The following is a 25667-nucleotide window of genomic DNA, read 5'->3' as shown; positions in this document are numbered from 1 at the left end:
CAGAGAGTCTGTTACACATTTACAGCACTCAGCTGTGCCGTGAAATAGAGATGAGATGTTTTCGCTGCTTGTAACTCGAATTATTCAAAATTGTTAAATTTGTACTGATTGCGGCATGAAAGTCGAAGAGCCTAACAGCAATAAGAAATTTATTATAAAAATATCAATATAAATAAAGTTCATATACAAATTGTTTGCGAATAGCTGTCGCGTATTGCCACCTATCGGTATTTTCATAATTATATCGATAGTATTCTGAAACGCGCACGGTACGTTTTGTGGAAACAAAAGATAACTTAATAAACGCGAAATAATAGCATGTCCGAGGATGATGCAGGCGTGCACCGCTTGGAGGGCACTTCAGGCCAGGAGCAGCGTGGCGGCCTGGTGCTGAAAAAGCCCAAAGACAGCGACAATAAGAGCCCTAGCTTTAAGGTACCGAAAGGTTCGGTTCTGGGCCTAGACAAGCTAGCGGCCAAGCGACGTGCTGAAAAAGCACGCCTGATCTCCTTTCAGGACAATGAGTACGATGACGGCGGCACACCTTCTAGCTCAGCCAACGCCTCTACGCCTGTCAGCGAATTTGCCTTCAAGAAACCCGACACAAAGAGCTTCGAGAAGCTCAGCCGGCAGCTACGTGAACACAAAGACGAGACGCCATCATACACGGGCGGCGTCTCTGAGAAGGCTAGAGAGCGGCTGCGTGAGCACATCCAGAGAGATCGGGATCGCCATAAAGGCGCCGTTCGTAAATCGACGCGTGATGACTCAGATGGCAAACGGGATCGCGACAGAGTGAGAGACAGAGACAGAGATAGAGAGCGTGAGCGGGACAGACAGCGTCGCGGCGATGAGAGGCGCAAGCGAGCACGAGAACAGGACCAGGAGCTATACAAAGATGGTAGACGAAGAGATAGGGACCGGGATCGAGATCGAGATCGCAACCGAGATCGCTCGGCGTCGGTGCGCAGCGTGAACACACCCAGAGAGCCGGGTACGCCAGGTGGTGGTGTCTCCGGCAGCTCCTGGGATGACGACGATGGCGAGACCAGCGGTGGACGCAAATCCGACTGGGACTTCCCCACACCACGCGGCGCTGGCTCCGGATACGGCAGTAGCTCCAGTTTCGGCGATTGGTCCGAGCGAGGCAGCAGTCGCAGCCGGTATGCCGATGACACGACTCGTGCCACGCCCGCACATCGTTACAATCAGTGGGCGCACGATCGCAAGCGAAGCGGCGCAACACCCTGGGCCGAAGATGCTGAGCTGCGTGATATGTGGGAAGAGGAACAGCGACGCCTGGACCGTGAATGGTATAACATAGACGAGGGCTACGACGACGAGAACAATCCGTTCGGCGGCAGCAATGCCGATTACTTTCGCCGTCGCGAAGAGCAGCTGGAGCAGAAGCGCAAGAAGCGCATCAGCGCCCAGCAGCGGCAGAACAATCGCGACAACGAGCTGTGGGAGCGTAATCGCATGTTGACCTCCGGCGTTGTCACCTCCATCAATGTGAGCGATGACTTCGACGAGGAGGCGCTGGAGCGAGTCCATTTGCTGGTTCATCATATAGTGCCACCGTTTCTGGACGGCCGCATCGTGTTCACCAAGCAGCCGGAGCCGGTGGTGCCCGTCAAGGATCCCACCTCGGACATGGCCCTGCTGGCGCGCAAGGGCAGCCTTCTGGTGCGCAACTATCGGGAGCAAAAGGAGCGCCGCAAGGCGCAGAAGAAACACTGGGAGCTGGGCGGCACCAAGCTGGGCAACATTATGGGCGTGCAGCGGCCGCAGGACGAGGACGATGCCAAATTCGATAGGGACAACGACACGGCCGATTATCGCAAGGATCAGAAGTTCGCCGATCACATGCGCGACATGCAGGACAACAAGGGCAAAAGCGACTTCTCGCGCAAGAAGACAATCGGCGAACAGCGTCGCTTCCTGCCCGTCTTCGCCTCACGCCAGGAGCTGCTCAATGTCATACGCGAGAACTCGGTGGTCATCATTGTGGGTGAAACAGGCAGCGGCAAGACCACACAGCTCACCCAGTATCTGCACGAGGATGGCTACAGCAAACGCGGCATGATCGGCTGCACCCAGCCGCGTCGTGTTGCCGCCATGTCGGTGGCCAAACGCGTCTCCGACGAGATGGGCACCCAACTGGGTAAGTTGCATGCCAGCCCACTCAATCCGCATCGCTTTACAACTGAATCCCTTTCGCAGGCGAGGATGTCGGCTATGCTATACGCTTTGAGGACTGCACGTCCGAGCGCACCGTTATCAAGTACATGACCGATGGCATCTTGTTGCGCGAGAGCCTGCGCGATCCGGACCTGGACAGCTATTCGGCCATCATTATGGACGAGGCGCACGAGCGTTCGCTCTCAACGGACGTGCTCTTCGGATTGCTGCGTGAGGTGAGTTTCAAACATATGTGTTTCCACCTCTCCCTAAGACCTTTCAAGTCAAGTTGTCCGAGCGTTATGAAATGTATGAGAAGCGCTTCTCCAAAAGTTTATATAAGGGGGATAAAAACAGAATTTCATCTTGGGCTTTTTAATAATAAAAGTCGTCATCAAAATTTTGCTGAAAATCAAAAACTATATATAATTCTCTAGGGTATTCCTAGCGCCCATTTTATAATATTCATTCAAATAAAAGTCTCTTTAAAATTAGTTGTCCGTTGGTAAACATTTAATAATATCCAAATATATAAAGCATTTTACAAACATTTCATATTTAAATTTCACATTGCCAAATGTATATATTATTGTATGTAGTAATATATATAAATATTTTAAAAATCGCTTAAGAGACTAAAAACAAAAATACATAATATATAGTTAAACGTATTTATATATTTATGTGTGTGTGTGTGAGTGTATGAATGTTATCAATTACAAACTAATTGGTTGACGCTACGTTCCGTCACGTTACGTTACGTTACGCGCAATGCATGAATTGAGATGTGGTGACTTTCTGTGTGTATGTGTGTGTGTGTGTGTGTGGGGAATATGTGCAGCGCACTTATGTAGAGTAATTAAGCGCGCGCACAAAAGTATGCAGTAGCAAAAAAGTGTTGCAAAACGCCATTTTTGCTTGCTTTTTGTTTTCCTTGTTTTGTAGAAAACAGCAAAAAAGTGCCTGCTCGATTATTAATATCTTTATGACAACAGAATATATATATATATGGATATATATATATATATTTATATAATAATTATTATATTATAATAGCTATAATACATCATTACAGTAATGACAATAATTATAATAATTATAATAATAAAAAAAAAAAACAACAAATTGTTAAGTCTTTTCGAATTTCACAGTGTGTCTCTCTCTCTGTCAAATATACAAATTTCAAATACAATTTGTATTTTGCATTTTCTCAAAGTTGCAACAGCAAATGTGTATGTGTGTGTGTGTCTGTGTATATGAGTGTGTGTGCACGTTGTAGTAGCCACTTTTTTTTTTTTTTTTTAATTTTATTCTAATACTGCCAATTAAATAAAGTAACAAATTCAGAGCCTGCTCTCTAACATTCGCTGTGTTCTGGTTGTTGTTTCTTCTGCATATCGTTTACATACGTATATATAGTAAACATATGTTAAAAATATACATATATTTGCATTTGTTTGGCGCTAAAATATGATTTATCTTATCACAATTTGCTTTGGGTTTTGTTTGGTTTTCTTTTGTTTCGCTCTGTGACAAAGCCAGAAGAAGAATTTCAAGCAATCTATGTATGTACGTACGTATGTGTATGTATGTATATATGCCAGTGTATATATATAATATATATGTGTATTTGTGTTCATATGCTTTATAGGAGAGTGTGTGTGTGTGTGTGTGTGTTAGTTACTTTGAGTGGGAGTGGCACTTTTGCCTATTATTGAGCACCAGCAACATGCCCGCATTCATGCCAACGCTGCCCCATTTCACGCACTCGGACATCTGCAAGATACATTTGGTTACTTGTAAAGATTTGCAATACGATTAAATAACACAGGCGATTTGCATTATTATTATAAATATTAGAATTATTATATTATTGCTTGCGCCTATTATTATTATTATTGCTGCTGCTGCTGCTGCTGCTGCTGCTGTGTAGCCTGACACAAAATACAATTGATGAACTAATGAATGTTTATCAAATCGCTGCGATTGATCACTGAACGTATATATACATATATATTTATACATACATACATATCTATATATACATCGATCGAATTTGGCATAACTCTGTCGAATGCACGTACATACATACATACATATACAATACATCAATATGTATATATGAATATTTCGATTACAATTTTTGATTTTTGTCCGTTATTTTTTTTTTTTTTTTAAGTTGGCCAAGTTAACAGTTGTGCGAGCGTGTGTGTGTGTATGTTTGTGTGTGCTTTGCTGTTGCACCTATAACAATGTGTTCATGTGTATGTTAGTTGTCTATGTGTGTGTGTGTGTGTGTGTGTGACTGTGTGTGTGGCGGGCATTTGGAATATACAGAATGTGATACTACCTATATACAGCTAGAGTATATAGGTGCGTCGCTTATCAGTTGATCAAATGCAGCAGCACGTGATTCGCACTCGTCGTTACCTGTCGCTTGCGCACATCCTGCTGGCGACTGCCGTAACGGCACCAGTACACAAAATGCTTATTATTATTCCACAGACTCTGCTTGGCCTTGCGTGCCAGCGACACCTGTAAGACGACAAAAAAAAAAAAAAAATAAATAAATAAAACGCAATCAAACAATTGAAATAGAATCGAAATGTATATTGAAAATTTACCTGATTGCGTATGTCCTTTTCGTTGTGCGGCGCTTTCTCCTTGTCAGCGAAGTTATTGATGCGCAATTCCCAGCCGTGGCTCCAGATGTCGGCCAATGACATTTTGATTAGCTTGTAGGTTCCGTTTTCTCGTATCTTTACAGAATAGATCTCAATAGTTTCCGGTTTTGGTTTATTGTCTGCAATATACAAACACATACACATACACATTAATATTATTATCAATATATTGACATCAATTTAAACAATTCATAACGACAATCTCAATTCGCTGACACACAGACAGATAGACAAACAAATAAAGAAACAAACAGGTGCAATCTGCATTCGCTGTCAATTGATTCGTTTAAATTCAAATTTAAATTACTGCAGCGTTGCCCATCTGCTAGTTCTATTCAATTTGATTTGTTATACAGCACTACAGTTGCAGGCCGCAATCTGTGGCCACACTGCAATCGATTATCCTAGAGATGACAGATAGAAAAGTATTGCACAGTCTCACGAAATGCAATTTGCAATTTCACAAATTTGTGCAATCAAAATGAAAATTATATTAAATGAAAAAAATAAAATAAAATAAGACAAATAAATAAATAAATAAAATGTAAAGTAATCTTTTAAAATACATCTTGATCATAATCTTTTTAAATCGTTTTAAATGCAGCTTATGAAATGATTAAAATTACTGTTAAGTAATGAGCTAAGTTGGCTTCGCTTAAATTACTTTACTTTTAACTTTTTTGTAGGCCTCGTATTATATCATAAGTTAGATGGCTATAAAACATTACCAACAACAGCAATAATTCATTGTTTTTGCTTAGTTGCGTAATTGTTTTATTGTTTTTGTTTTATTTGTATACTTTCAATGAATGACATGAGCTTTAATCATCTATAATTAGCATCGCTAATATTTCACACTTTTGTGCTCCTTTTTGTTTTGCTCTTCTGTTGCTACTGTTGCTGTTGTTGCTTCTAAGCCTTTGCCATGCGCAACTAATTTGCGCGCATTTTCAAATTGTTTGCTCCATTGTGTGGGCGAATCGTTGAAGAGGACTGTGGGTAGCTTGGCTTGATTATTATTTAAGTTGTTCATGTCTTATGTCAGCTAAATATGTATGTACTCGCCTAGGCACTCATGTTCATTCATTCACATACACTGTGTATGATACACACCAACGTAGATTTCATCATTAAATAACTGTAAACTGTAATCGCAGGTCGTGGGAAAAATGTGTTTGCTTAGCTCAGTCGGCAGAGGAAGGGGAAGGGAGCTCATCTACAGATTGCTCATAAATGTTAATATTACTTTCTTATAGTTCATTGAACGTATTACAAAGCGGCACCTGTTGGTGCACTCTGTGTACGTATATATGTATGTATGTATATATGTATGTGTGGGCAGCGATAAGCCTTATTCCGACGAAACACAGATAAGCGCTATTTACATATGTATGACGTCGCGTTGTTATCCAGCATGCCATTCTATCTTCAGATGCAGCAATTACATAAACATTTGTTAATTACGCTTGCAGCATTTCTTATCAATATATCATTGTCTAACAAAAGTGTGTCTACATATATATATATATGTATATGTATACATACATATGTACATTAAGTTTGCCCATCAAAAATAAGCAAACATTTAATTGTGTTTAGCTAAAGTTTCTATGAAATTCTTATAGAACTAATCTTATACCACTGTCTGTGCATACATATAAATATATTCATACAAATATATATATGTATATGCGACCTTTTTTACATACGTACACATACATATGCATGCTAATACCAGCTTATTTTGTCATGTCAATGTACAGGATAATCACCACACGGCATGCATTTAAAAATCAAAAGCTCTACTATCATAGCAAACACACGTACGACAACACGCATGTACACATGTATAAATAAACATACACATGCATATAAATGTATGCATTTGCAAACAAAGTCTAACACCCACCGTTATACTATTGGTGACTTGTTCGCGGCACGAGATGCAACAGTCGTCTTCGTAGTGGTGAATGTCATTACGTAGTGTAAGCTTTTAAGTCGTAGAGAAAAGTTCACCACACATCACAAGACTGGGACTGAGTCCCAAAGGCTGGTGAACGTGCTGTCGGCAGAGCAATGCAAAAGAAAAAAAAAACAGCAGCATGCGTGACTCAAAGCACATGATGCTCTTGGTGCTGCTGCCGCTGCCTATGACAAGGCGCACATTGTCAGCAATATTTCAAGCATTTGTGTGTTTACATTTTTTGTTCACTCTGCGCACGCATACAAATGGAATGTTCTGGCAGCTGTCAGCGCAGCATTGTGAATGGTCATGTAGCTGCTGTAAGTGTGAGAGCGAAATACTGTATGTCTGCGTACGTGTAATGTATACTATTCGTTTGCGTGTGTGTGCGAGTGTGTGAATGCGTGCGTGCGAAACGCGACGTCGCGACGCGTCGCAAAGTTCGTTGCTGCGCCGCTGCGCTGCTGGCGCCTTGTTTTGCTGCCTCTTCAAACCGCTGAGAAGTGCTTTTTGTTCTTGTAGGCAGCTCTCCACAGTTGTTGTCTTCGATTAGATAAAAGGCGCCCATATATACAACACACACACACATGTGTATTATGTATATAAAATTTGTTGATTTTATTAAATGTCATTTTCAAATATCAGCATGTGCCGAACTTGTGAGATTAGTTTAATTGCTCTGACGTCTGCAATGTGATTAATCATCCTCAAAAGTAAGAAAATCTGATATCGCAGCAGTTTTGTTTCCTTCTTTTTTTTTTTTTTTTTTTTTTTTTTTATGGGTCAAGAACAGAACGAAGAGCCACTTAAATGGGCCAAAAGATTTAAAACAAAACAAGTTTGCACAGTTTTTTTTGGCGACATAAAATGCACAGACTGTCAAGAGCTTTTCAACAGCAGCTAGAGCTAGAGCAGAGGAAAGCTTTTTTCTCTCCCTCACCCCAATCGCTTATTCGTATTTTGTGTACTCACCTTTGGCCACCTTGCACAGTACGATGCCGTACCATGACGCTACCGGCGTCTCGTTTTCATCCTGTGTTTCAAGAAAGCTTATGCTGCTGCTGCCGTTACGTGGTATTATCAATGGCGGCGCCAGTGTGAGCACCGGACAATCGATGTCCAGGGAATCGGCATCGCTGGCTGCGGCCGCAGCTGCGGCAGCGGCGGCTGCATCGGCAGCGGCTTTGGCAGCAGCACTGCTGCGCACCTCCACAATGAAACCACATTCGACTACGGCGCAGAAAATCCGATGCTCTTCGGGCTTGAACCATTTGGATTCGCGCAGCTTTTGTACGGCGACGCTGCTGCCAAATGTTGCGTTCACATTGGCGCCGACGCTAAGCTTGTGGTGGTGATGGTTCTGCAGCAGCGACGGCGGCCAATTCGATGTGGGAGAGCTGGGCGCCGATTGAGAATAGCCGGCGCTGCTGCTGCCATTCGATGCTGTTCCGGCGCTCGGTGGCGTTGCCTGATTGTTGTGGCCCTGCAGTGGCCACCATTTCAGTGAGCTGACAAAACTGTTTGATCGGTTCATTGTCTGTGGGCGGTGTGCCGTGGATGGGCGTGGGCGTGGCCGATGTCGTTGCACACGCGCGCGTAACTTTCACTTATTCACACTAACAAACAGTGCGCGCGCGTTTAGCTCTAATCCCCTGTTTTCTTTAGTTTTTCTGCTTTTCTTATTTTCTATTTCTTTCTCTGTCTAATGCGTTCCTCGTTTGTTTTGTATACGCCCGCTTATCGTTGCGTTGCGTTGCCTTTGGCCCGATGCTCCAATTCAAGCTTCCTTTGCTTTTGTTTTGTCTTTTTTTCGCAAAGCAACACAACAAAAAAAAATAATAAAATATGTTTTATAAATAAATAGAGCACAAGTGCTTTGCACTAGAGTTAATGGAAATGCTGTTTGTATTTAAATAAATATGATATAGCGCAAATAGAAGCACAAATTCGTGTGTTTCAATCAGCATACAAAACAGCAATTTTCAAAAACAAAACTCTATGCATGTGCGCCCGAGTGTCTGTAAATTTTTCTTGCTTGGTCTGGTCTCTTTTATGTATTTTCTTTTCACAGCGATTTCGTTTCGGTAAGTTCGTGTTTTTCGCCTGAACGCCGTTTGTTGCTTTTCTGTTTTGTTCGCTGCTACTGCTGCTTGCTGTTGCTGCTACTGCACCGCTAGAGACTCGAAAGCCAAATACCAGCATAGCGAAGGTTTATTTATAACCAAAGCCGGTTTCGGTTTGTCAGCTAGCCAGCGAGTCGTCGGCTGCGTCGTCGTCGTCGTCTGCAGTGTTCGCTCTCTTTGTGGTGGTTTCTTTGCGCTCTCCCTCTCTGTCTCTCTCTCTCTCTTTGGTGTGGTGAGTTACGAAGCTGCCATTGTACCCCTGTTACGGCGACGGGCTTGTTGCACGTTCCGTTAGGCTTTGCGCCTTATGTTGTTATACTCTTCTTTTATGTGTTTATTGTTACAGTTGTTTTGTTTTTTGTTATTTATTATCGCTTTAATTGCTGGGATATCAATTTAATTATGTGCTTGTCGCATATGCAGTTACTAAAACGCTTACCTGACGTTAGGCATCGCAGTCGCAATCGCTGCCGCTGCCGCGGTTAGCGTTGACAACGTCAGTCGTGACTGCGACGCCAACAGCGACATCACTGGCTGTCTGACCTTCTTATTCTTATAAGAAAATGTATATTGTTGAAATTTTTTGTTAACGGCGTAGTTTTTGTTGTTATTTTCATTGCCTTTGCGCTCCGACACGCTCGGTACAGCAAAATGCTTAACTTGTAGCATGTATTCTATGTGTGTATGTGTGTATCTATATGTGTATATACACACACGTCACATGGCAGGCGGCCCCAAAAATATGTGAACAAATGATTGATCAGTTTTATTGTATTGGCAATTGTTGATTATTTGTTTATGGTTGATTGCAATATTATTAATAATAATATAAAAGATATGGGTATTAAAACATGAATACATAAATGATTAAGTACGTACATACATACATATGTATGCTTATTTCAGGCATTAAAGAAGGAAGCTTTTACGCCCATAAGCCTAAAATCTTGAACTTGATCAATTTCCAGCAACTTTCGGTCACTGTGTCATGGTTGCTTTGAAATTTATTTTTACATTTTTACCAGAGGCGCCAGTTGATATGATATACATATGTAACTACATACATATGTTTACGTTACTTTGCTTTGCATTTGTCTTCTATGCAATTCTCATGAGCTCAAGAAGAAGAGTCTAGAAACATACCTTACTTTACAAAAAAGTGTTTTATTAACAAGTTGCTTAGGCAATCCAATGAACATATTACTTATAAATCATCTGCTAAAATCTGCAGATATATATCTAGTTATACATAAATATATACACTCGAGTGCAGGGGAACTGAGCGAAAAGCGAAAAAAAACTTGCAAAAATTTTGTTGTATACATTTATCTATTTGGTTTTTATTCATTTGTTTTTCTTCTGGGTGCATTCGCACCCCCAAATGCTGTTAACAAGTTGTGGGTTACGGTTGCAATCAGAATCTGAAATTGTATTGCCCTCATTTTCTAGTATTAGGGGGTGGGGCACAGTTGGGCGCCCGCAATGTATTCCTCTTGAATATTCTGTCATACATATCAATTAGTATGTGTCTCTCTCTCTCTCTCTCTCTCTTTGGCAATCCTATAATCACATTATCGGAGGAGGCCATACAACGATTAGTGAGCTGCACTCAGACACGCAGATCGATATTGTCGACCCAAAACCACGGTCGACGCTGTCTCTCGTTCATTGTGTATGTTTTTAGTGTGTTGGCCAACACTGGACAATCGTTTCGGCTTTGCAATCAATTCAAATGCTTGCGAAAGCTTTTCGCTGTGACGTCGCCGCTTTCGCTTGTACACAATTGCGTTCGTCTGTCTGTGCATGTGTGTGTGTGTGTGTGTGTGTGAGTGTGTGTGAGCTTCTGAAATGAGTTACGTTTGGGACATCGCAAACGACAATTAATTTGACCTATTAAGTTGCCAAAGCTTAAAACTGGGCCAAGCAACGACGGCGGCGGCGTCGACTGCGACTGCGACGTCGCTACTGACGTCGCTATGCTTTTTTTATATTTATATATTTTATTTTATATATATATATATATTTTATTTCATATACATATATATACATGTATATATATATTTTGGATCTGTTTCATTTTCAAAGTTTTTCATTTCGTTTACCCTTACCAAGGTCATTGCGGCTACGTCGCATTTTTTGGCCACATATATTGAATTAACAAGCTATTATCAAAATAGGTAAAGGCTGAGAATATTTGTTGCCTCATTGAAGTTAGCTTGCGTGGGAAGGTTTAGCAAAAGAACTTCAAATTAAAAAAAAAAACACAATTTTTTATATCATAATAATAATATTTAATTTAATTCTATATGCAAAAATATTACATATTAGTACTACATTCAAATTGAAATACAACATATAAACCTATATAAATAATATAAATAACTAATAGTATCACAGTAATATAAAATTAAATCAAACACACTTAATTAAATTACAGGGTATTAGAGCTGCGCTGCAGCGTCGCTTAAACGTTTCTTCTCTCTACAAATTGTTTCAGGTTTTTCATTTATTTATTCGAGTATTTCGCAGTCGACGTTGATGTCGACGCCGACGTCGTCGTTGTTGTTGTTGCTTTTGATATAAATACGCGCAGCTCTACAAGTTGTTGTTGCTGTTGTTGCTGTTGCTGTTATTGCTGCTGTTTGTTATTCTCCATATCTATTTATAGTTTAACCTTGTCGGCATTGGGACACAGGGGCACGGAAGAGCGCAAGGGGCGTGCTGAGAGAAGGGGCTGGGTGGCGGGGACTCATGATTATGCCGTGTCGCATTTTCGCTGCCAATTGACTGCTGCGTTGCTCAGCTCAACTGCGTTTAATTATCTGCTGCTCGGCTTCAGTATCGGTCTAAAGCATTTCTACATTTCTCTACACTCCCACCGCCGCGGCCGCCGCCGCCGCCGCCGCCGCTGTCGACGTCAACGCCACAGCCCCAGTTTGAAACCTCTCCACCTGCCGCTGCCTCTGCCTCTATTGCTGTCGCTGCCGTTGCCTCTACCCCTGCCCCTCTCTACCGCTAGCGCTGCATTTGCTTCTGCTCCACCTAGCACTTTGCAATTGTTTGCCTAATTAAGAAAAGTGCTGCACCTGAGATACCCTGTAATTGGGTATTTGAATTTTTAGATGATTTGTGTAACACCTGAGCGAGAAAATATATAATTATATGTAATAACTATATATTCTATATTCAATTGATTTCTATTTATCAGATCACAATAATTTATACATGTATGTACATATGTATATACCTACATACGTATATAGAGATACTATCATCGCTTAAGTTTTGAGCTCTTCCATTAAAACTTAATGCTTATAAAACTTTTTGAATGCTTTATCATGTCAACAAGATATATATATATGTACATATAGATATTCATATCATATATATATATATATAGAATATTTTGATTAAACTCTAACTGTCAATAGCATAACAAAATGATTTCTATATCAATGATATTATTAGAGTTTTTTTTTTCTTATAAGTCAGCAAGAGTATTGTATATTCGATATGTTTTCATCTGCTTTTCTTCGTGTTTGTTATAATTGTAGTATTTATGTGAATGAATGTGCGTAGGTCAGTGCCCAAAAAACAATAGTCGAAATCAACTAGCATATGTGTACATATATACATACATATGTATGTATATGACTATTTATATTTGAAGTAAAAATAAACACATTGAAGAACAAGAACTAATCAATTAGATGTCCAAAATTGTTGATACAATTTCTTTTTCTTTTTACGAGCTGGCCTACATTAGATCTGGTTGAATTTCTAGGAATTGATTTTTATATTAAATGAATACGTTGATTACAGGTCGTTTGAACAATTTAGGTGGCTATTTTTACTGACATATACTTAATCGTTTTGATTCATAGATCAATTCCTTTTATTCATGTCATTTAATTATATTGTATTGCAATCTTAATTCATTAATGCGACATAAATTTACCTAGATAATCTAAAATGTACCACAGCAAATAATATACATATGTATATGTATTAAGATAATATATAAACTGATGTATAAAAGATACTTTATATGGTTATACACTAGCAGAATGTGCAATAACTTAGTATAATAATAATATATATTTATTAATATTTTATTATACAGTTTATTTTAGCTTTACACTTATTCAACTCAACAGCATGTCAAAAAACGCGCATCTCTGTTGAAAATGCCATCACTGATTTCAAAGCTCTCATTAATTAGCTATGCCAGTTTGGAATTGCCGTTTGAATATTAAGAAACCGTATGCAGAATTCGTTATGACCTGTGTGCATTTTTATCTCTGTTATGCACACACACACACTTGTGCATATGCATGTTGAAAAAAATGTGACGAGTGTGTGTGTCGGCTAGTGTGCATGTGTGTGTTTATTATCTGTTTTATGCACTCGGTTAAAGTTTTGCTCGCTTGACCACCCACTCGCGTTCTCTCTCTCTTTCTCTTGCTGCCCTTTGTGAGTACATTCGACTGTGTGTGTACATATGTATGTATATGTGTATATTTTTTAATAGTAAAACAAAATGTGAGCTAAACCACCTGTATTTGTTTTCATTTTACAGTCTATTGTATACCAATGGGCTAATTTGGCCAGTGGCCGGTCAGAGCCTGCATGAAATATGTACATATGTATGTATGTATGTACAAATAAGACTAGCGGAAGTTACCCGGCCTTGTGCGGCTTCATTTTTGTTGCTGTTTGCGTTGAGCTTTTCCACTGCGGGAATATCATTCAAAAACGGTTTTTTTTTCTTTTTTGTTTCATCAACTTTTCGTTCAATGATAAAATTCTATGAAAAACTGTAAAGCTAATATAAACATACTTACATATGTACATACATATATACATACATACATACATAGAACTGCGGTAATAAAAATATTGTGCGACTGTGCACTAAATGTTGAATGAAAAATTAGGAAACTAATGATTGAGCTCTAAATGAATAAAAAAATATGTATGTATATTTATCTTAATATTCGTTTGAAAATGTTTTCAAAATATTAAGGTAACAGTACAACTATTACTACTTTTATTTTCTTTACCGTAGGTGTAGGTATGTATATAAATATTTTAGCATTCATTTGAAGCTATTTATTTAGCCTATCTACGTGTGTATCTAAAGCAAACCGCAGCAACACACAAAAAACGTGTTTTATTTGCGTTCTTTGTTTTGTCTATATATTTTGTATAATTTGTAAGCCATTTTGACTTAAAGGCTTCGCAGCGCGCTTATTGCTGGCGAATGCCGTCGATATCTGGCCATAACCGGACTTCGGTCTCATGTCAGAGATACTCAAAGCTATTTCCGTTCGGTTTTCTTTCGTTTATTTGCTTGGTCCGGCTTAACCAGGTTTAAGTAAACAGCAGAAAAGTAGGAGTATAGCAGTAAAAGTAACTAGAAGAGAATGAAAGAGCGCACGCATACACACAAACGCACCTTCAATTGAGTGTCTAGTCAAAACAGTTTTACAACAATGAAATTGACAAAGCCCCGAGTGAGGTCTTGTTGGAATTTGATTGGTATGCTTGGAATCTGATTCAAGTGATAAACGTCATTATTTGCGGTCATTGGTTAAGCTTTTGAAAGCTTGAAGCTAGACAGAATTATATTTGAATACTCACCAAACGCTTCTAAAAAGCTATAGTTAGGTCGAGCTTTCTGTAGCATATATTTCTGCGAAAGAAATTATATATGTAAAGGGAAGTAAACAACGGCACACCATGCTTAAGCCATGCTTTCAACAAGGTTTTTTCTAAGCTCGCTTTTACCAGCCACCTGTGGCTGTATTTTGTTGTTGTTGTTGTTGCTTGTGTACATATGTATTTGTAAAAAAATTTTTTGTAATCCAAAACCGCAACGCAAACGTTTGACGTTTGCGACAACGTCAACGACTGCGTCGCTGCCGGCGTCAGCGTCGGCGTAGGCAGCGCTTGTCATGTGCTTTGCTTATAGCTATTTTTAGATAATCATAAAACGCGCGCAACATTGTGAGACAAAACAGCGAATACAACAACAACAGTAACAACAACCGAAAGCTGAACGCAGAAAATAAATACTTTTATATGTGTTTATTGAGTATGCAAAAACAAAAAGTATATATATTCTTGTGTTTTCACAGCCGTCGCCGTTGCGCCAAACTCTTCCTGTTGCCTTAAGAGGTGTGTATGAAAATGTGTATGAGTGTATGTATAAAGAGAGCACATACAATACATGTGTATGTATGTATCCGTGTACTTGGCACATGGCGGAAGAAAAGGACCTGCAACAGCTGTTTCTGCTTTGCTTATTGTTATTCGTTTTGTTGGACAAGCCCTGCGAATAAATTAAATTGGATTTAACAAAAAAATCTGCCCAGCGAGCAGATGGGCAATTCTGAGTTTCAAGCTTCCTTCTGCCCACAGCTTGTGTTTCACTCCCACTTTTGCCTTAACTCTCTCGCGCATTTTCGTTCTCCCTCTAGCACACATGTACACTCTCTCGCATTCGGCTTCTGCTGCTGCTGCTGGTGTTATTCACCTTCGACATCAGCATCGGCATCGGCATCTGCTGCTCATAACTCGTTTGCGGCTTCATTGTGCTTGCTTTAGTCCGTTCGTTCTGCCTTGCAAATGTGCGGATAAAAACAAAATATGCAAAAATCTTCGAGCATTGATTGCGTTTATTGTTTTCGTTTTTTTGCCACGTTATTTCATGATTGTTTTTAAATACGTTAATAAATATTTTGCATTGCTTGGTTTTTTTTTCCGTATTGTTGTTGGCTCGTGCTTTTGCTCGTGCAAAATATTTGTTTATTATGTGGGCGTGTGGCTGTGTGTTCACTTGAATTGGTGTCTGTGTGTTTGTGTGCTTTGTTTACATCTCGTAGGTAGTTTTGGCAAAATCGAATTGCTGTTTGTATGTAGACACTGCCACACCTCCAAAAAGCAGCGCACAAAACTCACCATTCGCTACTCACCATTCGCAAATTCGCCATTCCCCACTCATCACTCACTGTTCTCTCTTTCGTACTGCTCTCCCGCACTGCTCTCTTTAACTGTTGTGCTCTGTCAACTCGTGCCGCTTTGTCGCCGCAAGTCTTGAGCCTGCCACTGAGAAATTTTAAAATTGCTTTCGTGCTGTCCCACTCAATCCAACAGCGCCCGCCCGCCCAACGGCTGCCCACTCAGTTCAGTTCATCAGACTCGCGCTAAAGCTTTTCTCACTCGCTCGCCTCAGCCGACGTTTTGCAATGCAAATGCACTGAAAATTGCATGTAAACATCAATTATATGGCCAGACATATCCCATAGATTTGTTCGTCAGGCGCCAGGCAAACAAAATAAAACAAAAATATAAATTACAATGAAAATGAAAAAGAAATAAGTAAAATAAACATAAAATGAAATTATCAATGAAAACCAAATCATTTCATGTCAAAGTTGTCATAGGTAAAGCTTTATCTAGGGAGCTGTCTACAAATTGAGGGACTGTCCCTAATTGAAACTATATATATATGTATATACATATTTTTATATATGTACATATATATTTTCTTGATTAATACCTTGTTTCTTTTTTTTTTTCTGTGTACAGAGTATTGCCTGAATAGACTTTGACATTGTCTTTATGTTTGCGTTTGTTTGGCATTTTATACATAATCTATCATACTTATCATACACCCATTTGTATAGCCCATATATTAAACATTTAAGTACATCATTTGGTATTTATCTGCATATAAATTTTCATATGCATAAATTGTATTTTTAATTGGCTTCATTATTCTGAGGCGGCCTCTCTGATTGCAATATATGTTTAAATATAAAGATGTAGAGAGATGATATATAATTATACAGATATTATTTAATTAGAAATATGCCAAGTAGGCATTGCTTGGCGGGTCGCGTGAGTCGAATCCGTCCGTCTCTCAGTGCAAATGGACAATCTCAAGATCAAGGACAAACAAATTTGGACAGCTCATGGGTATTACGGAAAACGTCAATGCCCCATTATAATAATAAATACACATATATCAAATAATACTATATGAATTACTATTTAGACATATATACATATGTACATCATAGTTTCCGAGTGTAATATATAACAAGTAAGAAAGCTCCAGTCGAGACTGCTCGACTAGGAGATACCCTGAACCCTCCAAGCTGATATGCAAATCATTCTGCACTTCTTTTATGCACACATACATACAGATGCATCCACACGCACGCATAAGCCTGCGCTCTGCTAACTGCGCAGTAAGCAGCGACTGCGCTTGGGCTGCGCTGCAGTGTGGGCAATATTATGAGAATTTATTTGTCGAATAATTTCTTTTGTAAACATATGATCTTAATGAAACTTTCAGAGTGTAATCGTATGATGAATATGGGTGTACATTTCAAAGCACAAGTCTCTAGTACTTGAAATGCGTTTTTTACAAATTGGGGGGAAAGGGGGCTTGGTATCCAAAATCTGTAAATGACAAAATCTTCGTATCCATTAACTTTATGTGCAACGCAAATTTGAAGACTCCAGGTTTAAAAATGTTCAAATTAGGCTAAAAAAACAAAATCAATTTTTCGATTATTCTCGATAAAGAAGTTATCGGGCAATTTATCGAAAAAATAAAGCAAACTCGTACTGCGTATGGTACACACGAGTATGCATGCCAAATTTCAGCTCTCTAGCTCTTATAACTTCTGAGATCGACGCACTCATACGGACGGACGGACGGACGGACGGACGGACGGACGGACGGACGGACGGACAGACGGACAGGGCTATATCGACTCAGCTCGTCACGCTGATCAAGAATATATATACTTTGTGGGGTCTGCCACGCCTCCTTCTGCCCGTTACATACTTTTTCACAAAACCATTATACCCTGATTTCCCATTTTCAATGGGTTCAGGGTATAAAAATGATTTGCTGCAGCTCGTAAACTACATAGATAAGCGTTACTTGACTAATTTCATAGCTAGTTATTATACAAAATATGTACATATATGGCTATGGCTATAAATATGTCAAACCTTTTGTCTATATTAGTATATACCTTCTATAGAATTCCAACAAAATGCCCTTCAATCAAAATTAAAATATATTTTACGTTTTAGTAATTCCGTTTTTTTTTTTATTCTTGTCTCTGTTGTTGCTTTAATTTTTTTTTTTTTTATAGCTTTATATACTATGTATCGCGGTCTGGCCCGAGTCTCATCTAAGAATTTTTATTGGCTCTGTGCCCATCGAATTCCACAAATGACAACGAAAATGTTTTGTTTTTGTTTTGCTCTTTTATTTTTTTTTTGCTTTCTTTCCTCTTTTTAATGAGACTTTTGCATTCTTGCAATTGCATTTCCTATATATTATGTACATATATATTTATTTATTTTGATTTTGTGACTTCTTTGATTGATGAGCTGCGGGGCGAACTTGATCAGTTTATCAGTTTATTGAATGTTTCAGCAAACATGCGCACTTCCTGTTTCCCTATGAGCAGCGTTAATTTATTGCTAGCAAGCACTGTTTGATATACTGATATTCCCTTTGAAATCTGCTTCTCTCTCTCTCTCTCTCTCTCTCTTTCTCTCTTTCTCTCTCTCTCTCTCTGTATGTAAATGTTCCAAGTGAAAAAGTCGCAACCTAACTCAAGTGGGATACTGGCAAAAAGTAAAAAAATTAAAGTCTTATCGCTATCAAGATTGATATACTGCATTCCATACTAAAAACAAAACGAAATAATAATAATAAATGGAGCTCGTAGTACCAAACACATTGATATACATTCATAAAGACAAGCACTAAATGCCATTGCTTATAAGAAAAACTCTAATCAAATAAGACTACAGTATCAGCTGTATATATACGCACACATGTATGCCTCTCTCCGTGTGTGTGTGTGTGTGTTTGTGTGTAGCTCGTGATTTGTCTTAGTCACACATGCAGTTAATCCAGCTGATGATGATGAAATGTCGCATATTGAGTCGAACAACAGTTATCTCACAATATCAATATCGCTCAAAGTTCATCCAATTTTAGTGCTATAAGTAGGGCCAATAGACGGACGACCTTGCCGCGTTCTAAATTTTCTTCATCCATATTATACACATTTTGTTCACTTTGCTCTGCCTTATCGAATTCGAAATTTCATTTTATGCTCATTAAACTGATTCTGATTGTAGTCCAAGTTTCTATTTAAAAAGGGAGTTTGTCAGTATCAATAAATATTTGTTGTATGATAGCATTTGCTCTGAAATACATACTATATGTATGTATATGTGAAATATTCTGTTTTTGGCAAACAATTCATGACTTGAGCTGTGTCATAATGCATATGACACATTCTATATATACACATTTATTATATGCATGATATCTGGGACACTTTTCAGTAGATTCACTTATCGTAGTATCATTATTTATTATTCCATATGATCTCACTGATATATGAAGAACTTTTGAATGGATTCACTAATCATATATATAAATATATATATATATATATATATTTTTTTTATTCTATCTTATCTGTAGCACTTTCAAGTAGATTCACTAATCATATTACTTTTATTACGCATTATAATCTGAAGAGCCCTTAAGTAGACCCACAAATCATATTATTCCTTGATGTAAGCCCACTATTTATTCCTATGCAATCTGCCATATCTTTAATATAATTATTCTTAAAAGTCATATTACTATTTCAGATAATCTGGAGAGATTTATTTATTTAAAATTCTTCTTTATATAATCTTAACTAAATTTATTAATCATATTATTCCATATAATCCCACGGGTATCTGAAACACTTTTAAATAGATTAGTGAATCGAGCTATTATCATTATTCTACACTTCTATCTGGAGATCTTTGAATCATTTCAGCAATGCGTAACTGATTCATCTCTGCACTATTTTAAAAATGCGAAATAATCAGCAATTGATTTACATTTGAATCATTTTAAAAATCCTCAATAATCAGCAATCGATTGTTCTTTGAATCATTTTAACAACCCGCGATAATCAGTGGATTGTAGATAACAGTTATTCGTTTTCTAGTAATTACCAAATAGGTTTTTATTTTTGCACATATCTCATATGCCTTTGATTAGCAAATTTTAACGTTTTTCTTGAAATAGAACTCTTGCTCTGTATACGCATACAGAATCTCTGCCTTCAATATATTTTCAAGTTCTTCCAGAATGTTCAGTGATAAAGCCGTTTGATATCAGGTGTCTACTGTACACTCATGGACTTTACATTAGTTCCTGGTACTGCAATCGAAGAGATTAATTACAAAACATTGGCAATATGTGTATTAACAGGTTTCATTAGATATAACAAAATATGTTTGCGATATTAGATTAGAAGTTTCAGTGATAGATATATTGTATTACTGCATGGGTTCTTATGGAAACACATTATTGGCTGAAATACTATACTCAGTGATAAACATTTTCAGCTGAAAATGAAGGTTAAACTTTGAAAAAAAAAAAAAAAAAAAAAAAATGCCTAATATTAACAAATCAATGTCAGTTCATTCTAAAGTCTAAAGAATTTTAAAATTTGATTGAAATTTAACCACAACTCCAGATTGCCTTCTTATTTATCATTAGCCAAAGATATATTTGATTCCATATTTTCAACATAAATAAATCTAAGGCAGAGAGTAACTCATAAAAAAATTGTTATCAATCACAGACATCAGTAAAGTTTCGAGAAGGCGATAAAAACCTCGATTCAACTTTGTGTGTTTTACGAGTAAAGCAATATTTAATATCGGAGAACTTGGGGCGTTTCCAAAAGGGGAACTCCCAATCAGCATGAGCTTAGTTCATATCTATAAAGAATTTTCAATATTCCGTTATATTAAATAGTTGAGCAAGTATATGTAAAATCAATATTTTCGAATTTTTAATTTTTCAATACTTAATTTAGTTTGCACATAGTTAGCTTTACAGTTACAGTTATTATAGCTTTCATTCGTGCCTTTAACGGGACTTGCATCCGTATCTATCAGAGAATTCCGATTTCGCTTCGCCTGCCACCTTATCTTAAAAGAGCTTTATACACATACACATAGAGACAACTATATACACACACACACACACACTTAACTGTCATAATATCGAAATGCTCTATCGTAATTGCCGTAGAGGAGGGGATATTATTCAGCATTATTTAACGCTCGGCTTCGGAGATAAAAATTTGAATCAATGCGTTGGCGTTGCCGTTGCCGTTGGCGTTGGTGAGCTGTCATAAAAAACACTTCACTCTCAATATGTAAGCGATATGTGTACATAGTGTAGGTACATCTGTGCATACACTGTATCACCGTGTATCGATAAGCCACATAATAATCATCGTGTGCGTGTGCGTGTGTGTGTGTGTGAGCATGAATGTGTGTAGCTGTGGGCTTGGCCCAACTCTTTCTAACCGCATTGCAAGCCAATGCGCAATTTGCTTGTTAAGTTGTCCGTGACGCGAAGCTCGTTGCGGCTCTTGTTGTTGTTGTTCTTGTTGCTGCAGCAGGTGCTGCAACGGAATTAGTTTAACAGCAATTTGAGCTTTTTGTCTGTGCTTTGGCCCAGGTATGCATGCAATCAGAGGCATTAAACAGACACACACACGCACCCATTCAAATACCCAACACATACACCACCAGCACACAGGATCTACTATACATCCTCAGCTGCCTACGTGCGACACAGCACGTTGGCACCCCCTCCCACTATGCTGCGACTTGACAAAATCCACCACAACCCAACCCACACCACCCAACCCGGTGGGCAATCGTTGATTTGTTGTCGTATTCAGTTCGTGAAATCGTTAACTCGCTTGAGTCGAAACACAGAGAGCGCGTTGTCTACGCTCGCACACACACTTACTCTCGCGCGCTCTCTTTCTCTCTATTTCTCGTGTGTTGAGTTTCGTTGTTCGCTTTTTCAGTCGCAACTCAACACAGTTGGCGTATGAGCAGGATATTTGCTGCTGCTGCTGCTGCCGCTGCCGCTGCGCTGCTACATGAATTTGGATGACTTTGACTTGATGCGCTGCTTAGCTTGGCTCAGCTCAGGGGCCGGTGCTCTGGATTTGGGTCATGCTCGCACGTATTTCGGTGGGTGGCTGGGTTGCAGTCACTCCAAGGCCACAGCATCGAGTAGCAGCTAGTGAAATGCCCCACAAATCGTCAGATTTATTCATTGCTATTGATTTGGCATTTACTATGTACTATTTTAGTTGCCAAATATAAAAAGCCAATATTTTCAAACTTAAGGCTACAGGGTATCGCCTAGTCGGAAACTTTCATCTCGGTTGATTTATATATTTCAGTTTGCTTTGCATACCCTGAATCCATTTAAAATGGGAAATCGGGGTATAATGGTTCTGTTAAAATGTATGTAACAGTCAGAAGGAGGCGTGACTATATAAATTCTTTATCGGAACGAAAGGCTGAGTCAATTTAGCTCCTCAATCTCAAAAGCTATAAGAGCTAAGGATTTGAAACCTTTTAAAAACTTCATTTGTATTTTAGTTATGAGCTCCAAATTTCACAAAATTTCGCCGAGCTTAGGGTATCTGCTAGCCGGACAGCCCCGACTATAGAGTATTCTTACTTGTCCACATATCAAGTATTTTAATTGGACTCGTTTCGATTGCAGATTGTGGCACGGCGTCATGACCTGAAGCTGATTGTCACATCCGCCACCATGGACTCGACCAAGTTTGCCACGTTCTTCGGCAATGTGCCGACATTCACCATACCCGGCCGGACATTTCCGGTGGATGTGATGTTCAGCAAGAATGCGTGCGAGGATTACGTGGAGTCGGCTGTGAAGCAGGCGCTGCAGGTGCACTTGACGCCGAATGAGGGCGACATGCTGATCTTTATGCCCGGCCAGGAGGACATCGAGGTCACGTGCGAGGTGCTGGAGGAGCGCCTGAGCGAGATCGACAATGCACCTGAGCTGAGCATCTTGCCCATCTACTCGCAGCTGCCGTCCGATCTGCAGGCGAAGATCTTTCAGAAGTCCGCCGATGGCGTACGCAAATGCGTTGTGGCCACCAATATAGCGGAGACATCGCTGACGGTGGACGGCATCATCTATGTCATTGACTCCGGCTACTGCAAGCTGAAGGTCTACAATCCGCGCATTGGCATGGACGCCCTGCAAATCTATCCCATTTCGCAGGCGAATGCCAATCAGCGTTCGGGTCGTGCCGGACGTACAGGTCCTGGCCAGGCTTTTCGCTTGTACACACAGCGCCAGTACAAGGACGAGCTGCTGCCGCTGACCGTGCCCGAAATCCAGCGCACCAATCTGGCCAATACGGTGCTGCTGCTCAAGTCCCTGGGCGTGGTCGATCTGCTGCAGTTCCATTTCATGGATCCCCCGCCGCAGGACAACATCCTGAACTCCCTTTACCAGCTGTGGATATTGGGCGCACTGGATCACACAGGCGCCTTGACCACGCTGGGCCGACAAATGGCCGAGTTCCCACTGGATCCGCCACAGTGCCAGATGCTCATCGTCGCCTGCCAAATGGAGTGCAGCGCCGAGGTGCTGATCATAGGTGAGATGACCGAGAGAGATGTGAAAATCTTGTGACAAACTGACTCGAATCCTCTCTTATCCTCTCTTCTTGTAGTATCCATGCTGTCTGTGCCATCCATATTCTATCGCCCCAAGGGACGGGAGGAGGAGGCGGATGGTGTGCGCGAGAAGTTCCAGGTGCCCGAATCGGATCACTTGACCTACCTCAATGTCTATCTGCAATGGAAGCAGAACAGGTAAGCAAAAGGACACATGAAGCAGCCCTCTCACTCACTCGCTCTCTCTCTGTTTCGCTCTCTTTCACTCTGCCCCATACAGCTATAGCTCCACGTGGTGCAACGAGCACTTCATACACATTAAGGCCATGCGCAAGGTGCGCGAGGTGCGGCAGCAGCTGAAGGACATTATGACACAGCAGAAGATGAACGTCAAGTCATGCGGCACCGATTGGGACATTGTGCGCAAGTGCATCTGCTCCGCCTACTTCTATCAGGCGGCACGGCTCAAGGGCATCGGCGAGTATGTGAATCTGCGCACGGGCATGCCCTGCCATTTGCATCCCACATCGGCACTGTACGGGCTGGGCACCACGCCCGACTATGTCGTCTACCATGAGCTGATCATGACCGCCAAGGAGTATATGCAGTGTGCCACCGCTGTCGATGGCTACTGGCTGGCGGAGCTCGGTCCGATGTTCTTCTCGGTGAAGGAAACGGGACGCAGCGGACGCGACAAAAAGAAACTGGCCGCCGAGCATCTCAAGGAGATGGAGGAGCAAATGTTGCAGGCCCAGCACGAGATGGAGGAGCGCAAACAGCTGGCCGCCCAGCGTGAGGAGCAGCTGGCGGGCAAGCAGGAGATCGCAACGCCAGGCAATGCAACGCCACGCCGCACACCCGCTCGCATTGGCCTCTAAAAATTAAGAACAATAATTAATACTTTTTTTTTATATTGAGTGTATGTGTATTTGTATTTTGAATGTTCAGACCACCTTTTGGCTGTAGTTTTTTTTTTGTTCTCTATATCCATGAATAAATTGGCCAAATACTGAGAATTGGCAGGAAGAGAGATAATTGGTTGGCCGTTGCCGCATCTTTCACAACACAATACTCGTTGTTTACCACTTGGAATTCGGCGCGACACTGGCATTCGCCCCACTTGCACTCCATCCGGGAGTTCAGGACCTTGTCCTCGCCATCGCTCATCTGCTGGCAGTCGGCGGTGCGGCGGCAATAGGCGCCGTAGGGCACACGCAGCTCGCAGACTGTGCTGTTCAGTGTCTCGTCCCGTTTGGCATAGTGCGTAGGGCTGCAGCTGCAGCGATTGTTGTTGTCGCACGTGCTGCCGGCGCCGAGCTGTACCTGGCATTGGGCGGAATTTGTGCAGCTGGTGGCATAGTCGACGCCTGGAATGCAGGCACTTCTGTTTTCATTGGCCACCAGATCTTTGGGGCAGGCGCACTTGGCGGTCTGGGGCAGACAGATCGACGCGTCAACTGTTTCGCACATTGCATTGTTGCTGCAGTTTAGATCTGCAAGGATAAATAAATGGTCAGAATGTGGATGCTTGCATATGGAATTCCAAGCACTCGCCCAATATTGCCAGGCAGTTGCCCTCGTAGGGTACAAAGTTTTCCTGGCATAAGCAGCGTTTCATCTGGCAATCGGCAAATGTGTCCATAGTCTGGCATTGACGCGCCATCTCACAGCTGCCGTTCAGTGGCACCTTCAGCGGCAGGCATCGACGTCTATCGTCGCTGGGCAGATGCTCGGCGGCGCAGAAGCACTGCTGTAACTGCACATCGCATTCGGCATGCGGCAGTGTGCAGGGACACGGGCCGCCAACGATATTGTTCCGCTTTTCATCTTTGGGCTGGCAATCCACGCGCTCCTCGCTGTCGCCGCCACGTGCCGTGCAAATGCAGCGAGAATCGAGGCACTTGCCGCCCTCGAACTGTATGCATTGTTCATCCGTGAGGCAGCTCAGCTCAAGTAGGTCTTCGGCTGAGATTGTGCTCAGCGCATAAAATATAAACGACAAAATTAGAATGAATCGCATTTTTAACCTTTCTTTTTATGTACCATATAATACATATGAATGCGCGAATATAATTTCGCTCAAAATTCGCCGCCATTAACCGTTATAACGAACATAAGTGAAGC

The 25667-nt window shown here is 40.6% G+C and overlaps 3 protein-coding genes and 1 long non-coding RNA gene across 4 annotated transcripts; 1 reads left to right on the top strand and 3 right to left on the bottom strand.

Annotated features, from left to right (window-relative positions):
* Positions 1-110: 110 nt before the first annotated feature.
* Prp16 (ATP-dependent RNA helicase l(1)G0007) lies at positions 111-24578 on the top strand. The gene is made up of 5 exons (XM_018016038.2): positions 111-2164; positions 2224-2417; positions 22612-23524; positions 23600-23741; positions 23824-24578. Exons 1-5 carry the CDS (start codon positions 319-321, stop codon positions 24419-24421), a joined length of 3693 nt encoding a protein of 1230 aa, XP_017871527.1. The 5' UTR covers positions 111-318; the 3' UTR covers positions 24422-24578.
* On the bottom strand, positions 3468-9517 carry l(1)G0469 (lethal (1) G0469 NlpC/P60 domain-containing protein). The gene is made up of 5 exons (XM_018016048.2): positions 9391-9517; positions 7801-9334; positions 4806-4984; positions 4612-4716; positions 3468-3957 (listed from the first exon to the last, which is right to left on the bottom strand). Exons 2-5 carry the CDS (start codon positions 8360-8362, stop codon positions 3862-3864), a joined length of 942 nt encoding a protein of 313 aa, XP_017871537.1. The 5' UTR covers positions 8363-9334; positions 9391-9517; the 3' UTR covers positions 3468-3861.
* On the bottom strand, positions 11219-16507 carry LOC149268000 (uncharacterized). The gene is made up of 2 exons (XR_016271108.1): positions 15929-16507; positions 11219-15570 (listed from the first exon to the last, which is right to left on the bottom strand). It is a non-coding gene; the product is annotated as an uncharacterized LOC149268000 (long non-coding RNA).
* On the bottom strand, positions 24154-25667 carry LOC108619458 (uncharacterized). Its single transcript, XM_018016047.2, has 2 exons — positions 25098-25667; positions 24154-25036 (listed from the first exon to the last, which is right to left on the bottom strand). The coding sequence occupies exons 1-2, from the start codon at positions 25561-25563 to the stop codon at positions 24525-24527; spliced, it is 978 nt and encodes a 325-aa protein (XP_017871536.1). The 5' UTR covers positions 25564-25667; the 3' UTR covers positions 24154-24524.

This window comes from Drosophila arizonae, chromosome X, assembly GCF_054131065.1.
Source record: "Drosophila arizonae isolate 15081-1271.41 chromosome X, UAZ_ARI_1.0, whole genome shotgun sequence".
Lineage (NCBI taxonomy): Eukaryota > Metazoa > Arthropoda > Insecta > Diptera > Drosophilidae > Drosophila > Drosophila arizonae.
The sequence above is the reverse complement of the archived record's forward strand: the minus strand, read 5'-3'. Positions and strand labels throughout refer to the sequence as shown.